The 5,000-nt window shown below is 50.0% G+C and overlaps 1 protein-coding gene across 1 annotated transcript in view; it reads right to left on the bottom strand.

Moving 5' to 3' along the window:
• Positions 1–5,000, bottom strand: part of wwp2 (WW domain containing E3 ubiquitin protein ligase 2) — an 18,384-nt gene that overhangs the window by 5,227 nt on the left and 8,157 nt on the right. Inside the window, exons 7-8 of the mRNA XM_080545348.1 lie at positions 2,733–2,892; positions 218–351 (exon numbers count right to left, since the gene is read on the bottom strand). Of these exons, the coding sequence (XP_080401474.1) occupies positions 218–351; positions 2,733–2,892 (294 nt within the window). The remainder of the gene's footprint in view (positions 1–217; positions 352–2,732; positions 2,893–5,000) is intronic.

Below are 5,000 nucleotides of genomic sequence, written 5' to 3'. Positions count from 1 at the left end.
TCGGATTGATATCGGTATCGCAGATACCTGAAGCCCAGGTATCGGTATCGGTAGTGAAAAAATGGGATCGGGACATCCCTAGTAATAATAGAGCTAATACTAATACTAGCGCTTTGAGTTGCATTTCATGTACGAAAGGCGCTATATAAATAAACCTTGGGGCTGTACAGAGAAGGGGGCGGGGCTGTACAGAGAAGGGGGCGGGGGCTGTACTTACTTAACCCACATGATGGAGTTGTAGAACTCCGGGTCGATGGACTCCAGGTCCTTCAGCGTGGGCTTCTTGTTCAGCATGCGCTTGTAGAAGGGCAGAGTGAAGCCCGTGTCGATGAACTTCCCGTGGTACAGCGCCTGGAGGAGAGAGAGGGGGCGGAGGGTCAGTACAGGGTTCCTACACGTTTGAACAAGTCACATTTAAGACCTTTTTAGACCCTTTTTTAGACCTCTTTGAGTGTAATTTTAGACCTATCGCGACACCGTATGATAGCTTTTTGTCATCCTCGAGGTGATGAAATTAGGGATTTCACTGCCATACAGACAAAAAAGGAAGAGAATTGGCATTTTTTGGGTTCCAGCTTGATTCATTTCCGGGTAAATAGATGTGGTCGGACTGATTTCCTTGCAGGATCTAATTTTTTACACCTACCACCTAATTTTTAGACCGAATAACTGATTTTTGGGACCTTTTTAGGCCTTGTGGGTTGGCTTGCTGGATTTTAGCCTCTACGAATTTTTAAGACCAGCGCGGGAACCCTGTAAGTACCGAATATATAAAACTAAAACACAACACACACACACACACACACACACACACACGCACACGCACAGACGCACAACGGCAGATTTATTCAGTCCGTCTGCTACCTCAGCAGCAGCGGTGGAGGATAAGGAGACGCAGACTGACTGTTTCAATGTGAATACCCAGAGGGCCGTGCGTGTGAGGCCGTCCAACAACAACACAGACAGAGACTGAGACACCCTCCTCTGAGTGACTCACTGTCTGCTCACTCCTGCCCGTCTGCTGCAGGACAGACCTCACTACTGACAGACCCCGGACATGACGCACACACAGGAGGGGAGGGAGGAGGGAGATGGAGGAGGGAGGGCAGGGAAGTGGAGAGAGAGAGGGAGAGGAGGGAGAGGAGGGAGAGGGGAGGGGGGGGAGAGGAGGGAGAGAGGGAGGGGGAGAAAGGAAGAGGAGGGAGATGAAGGAGGGAGATGAAGGAGGGAGAGAGGGAGAGGAGGGGAGCAAGGGGGAGAAAGGAAGAGGAGGGAGGAGGGAGATGAAGGAGGGAGAGAAAGGAAGAGGAGGGAGGAGGGAGAGAGGGAGAGGAGGGAAGGGAGGGGGAGAAAGGAAGAGGAGGGAGGAGGGAGATGAAGGAGGGAGAGAGGGAGAGGAGGGAAGGGAGGGGGAGAAAGGAAGAGGAGGGAAGGGAGGGAGAAGAGGAGAGGGGAGGGGAGGGAGAGGAGGGAGAGAGGGAGGGGGAGAAAGGAAGAGGAGGGAGGAGGGAGATGAAGGAGGGAGAGAGGGAGAGGAGGGAAGGGAGGGGGAGAAAGGAAGTGGAGAGAGGAGAGGGAGGAGATGGAGGTTAATGAAAGAGAAGGAAAAGCACAGAACCCGGATAGAAAAGAGAGAGAGAGAGAGAGAGAGAGAGAGAGAGAGAGAGAGAGAGAGAGAGAGAGCAAAGACATGGTGGAGAGACCAGCATCTTTATAAGGGGTGTTTGTGAGAAGTGTGTTTTCAGACTAAATATAGGCCCATGTTGGCGGTGTGGGCAGGGTGCGGCAGTGAGGTCATGTTCTGAGGGAGGGGGGGAGGAGGGGAGAGGAGGTGGAGGGGAGGAGGAGGGGGTGGGGGGTGTTGGTTTAGGGGCCTGTGGCTTCTGGATAAGGTCCCAGAGAGAGTTGGGCTTGGCGAGGAGGGAGGTGGGGGAGGGGAGGGGGCTGTTAATACAGTATAAAGACATGTATTCATGTATTCACTGGGTAGATGCATGCACGCACACACACACACTGCAGTCATCTCTCTTATTCCTAAAACAGATTATGTATGCGCTACACATCGGGGGTGGAGAAACCAGTTTCCCAATGAACACAAGTTTACAACACAGATTAAATAACCGGCACCTAGTGGGATAATCAATCCCATAAATTAATTAGACCCCTATACTAGTAGTCAGTCGAGTAGTCGGTCGAGAGAGGAGGCTGGCGTTGCTTGTGCGCCGCTTCTCCGCCCGAAATCTAGATATACTTGCAGTATACAGAGTAGATTGTCCTACAAAGACACTCAGATTTAGATTTAGTAATCAAAACATTTATTAGACCCCTATACTTTCTTTATTTTTATTTTACTACTCGATCTTTTCAGTTTGTAAAGCGTCTTTGAGTGTCTAGAAAAGTGCTATATAAGTCGAATGTATTATTATTATTATTATTATTATTATTATTATTATAAAGTGACAAAAGACAACCGATGCCTACAGTTCATTTGTGGTTGGTTGTGTGTGTGTGTCTGTGTCTGTGTGTGTCTGTGTGTGTGTGTGTGTGTGTGTGTGTGTCTGTGTGTGTCTGTGTGTGTGTGTGTGTGTGTGTGTGTGTGTGTGTGTGTGTGTGTGTGTGTGTGTGCGTGTGTGTGTGTATGTGTGTGTGTCTGTGTATGTGTGCGCGTGCGTTCAGTGACTTATCAGACTCGAGACCCTTGAGGTTGTGGAGTCTCAGGTGTCTCTCCTCACCATGGCGATGAAGCGTCCAATGAAGCGGAAGTACGTGAGGTGGTCTGGGTTGATGGAGGAGGCGGGGTTGATCTGCAGGCAGTAGTTGTTCTTGCCGGCGTACTCAAACAGGCAGTACATGGGGTTCAGCACCTCATGGGATAGCAGGAAGAACCACTCCCTGGACAGGAGGGGACAGCAGACATTACTAATCTATCACAGAGTTATCAGACATCACTAATCTATCACAGAGTTATCAGACATCATCTAATCTATGACAGAGTTATCCAGGGTTCCCACACCTTCTGAAACATAAGGTCTTGATTTTCTTTTCTCAAATTCACAAACTTAGGGATTTCACTGCCATACAGACAAAAAAGGAAGCGAATCGGCATTTTCTTGGTTCCAGCTTGATTCATTTCCGCGTAAATGGATGTGGTCGGACTGATTTCCTTGCAGGATCTCGTTTTTAAGACCTAGCGCCTCATTTTTAGACCGAATAACTGAAATGTAAAGCCTTTTTAGGCCTTATAGCTTCGACTGGTGGATTTTAGCCTTTAAGGCTTTTTAAGACCAGCGCGGGAACCCTGGGGTGAGTATAGAAGGCTTTTCTCTTCTCTCCTTCGTTGGTTTGAGAACAGAGTCAAAGGTTATCATCGGGGGGGGGGCTACAGGCTATCATCACGACATCAACCAGAAAGACAAGTCACATGATCACGGTTAGGGAAGCAACACAGGAATCATGAGGACCGTATGACAATTAAACACCGGACATAAACAACCCATCACACACACTAGAACATTCTACTGCACAACATAGGATGACAAGAGCAAACATTCAGTGGCGTTTTAACAGCACAAACAAGCGATAGTACACAGTATCGCCAAACAGACGATGTCATTTTGAACACACTGCTTTCATACACTGTCAGAATGGGACCAAGAATCTGCACACCAACCGCACACACAAATGACACAAAAGCAAAACAACACAATTCTGCTAATCTAATAACCTGACAGTCATTTGTGATGAATGATGAATGACAATGACCACTATATGGAGGTTCATGGCATGGCTGTTGGCACCACAGGTTAGATGATGTGTATGGTTCAGGGTTCGACAGTAACGGTTGCCCATTTGCCCGGAGCAAGTAAAACATTCGCTGGGTTTGTTTGCGCGAGCCCGACGACGCTGCTGGATCCTGGATCCGTTTACCTGTGTTGCAGGAAGAACAACAGACGGCGCAGGCGCCAGACCAGACTAGATGATCGTGGAGTGAAGATATTATTAAAGCGTTTTAGTTGGAGGGAGGCGATGCAACGGGTGATCGACATCTAGTCTGGTCTGGCGCCTGCGCCGTCTGTTGTTCTCCCTGCACACAGGTAAACATATCCAGGATCCAGCAGCGTCGTCGGGCTTGCGCAAACAAACCCGACAAATGTTTTACTTGCTCCGGGCAAGCGGGCAAGCGTCACTGTCGAACCGTGAGGTATTTGTGATACCTGTGGCATTCAGGACACACAAAACACACCACCGCACTACATACAGACAGTACATATTCACACGCACAACACACAACACACACAACAACACACATTACACTGCACTACAGAGACACACAGTACAGAGACACATGTGGAAAATGGAGAATGCATGTAGAGAATGAAGCCCCAGCCACCACCAAGTCTCTGCCCTTCCCGGGGGGGGGTCCGATACGGCGAGGAGGAGGAGGAGGAGCAGACACCCCCAGGCATCACGTCCGTGGTTCTACCCTGTGGTAGAACAGCATGACGTAACCTACCATAGGGTAAAACCACTGATGCGACACCGGAGACAGAGACACACGCAAACACAGAGAGGAGGAGGAGGAGGAGGAGGAGGGGGAGGAGGAGGAGGAGGAGGAGGAGGAGGAGGAGGGGGAGGAGGAGGAGGAGGGGGGGGGGGAGGAACAGAGCCCAGGATCCCACCGCTGACACCACGAGAGCTGGACACACCGTCACCACCACCACCACCAACAGTACCCAAACCAAAAACAACAACACAAACACCCGGACACAAAAACCCCAATACACACACATACATACATACATGGAAACACTACATCCAGAACACCGTGACACACACAGACACAGGTAACAGTGCAGGAGACAGGGGGGGGGCTGTGAGAGACATGAATGATTGGCGATGGACGTACAGGTGAGAGACAGGGTAAAGGAGAGGACGGCTATGGGAAGGGGGACAGAGGAGGTATCAGGAGGTACAGTAGATCAGGTGGGGGGGGCGGCGGT

This window comes from Nansenia antarctica (assembly GCF_963989245.1).
Source record: "Nansenia antarctica genome assembly, chromosome: 14".
NCBI lineage: Eukaryota > Metazoa > Chordata > Actinopteri > Argentiniformes > Microstomatidae > Nansenia > Nansenia antarctica.
Note: the sequence above shows the minus strand (reverse complement) of the source record. Positions and strands in the feature narration are given on the sequence as shown.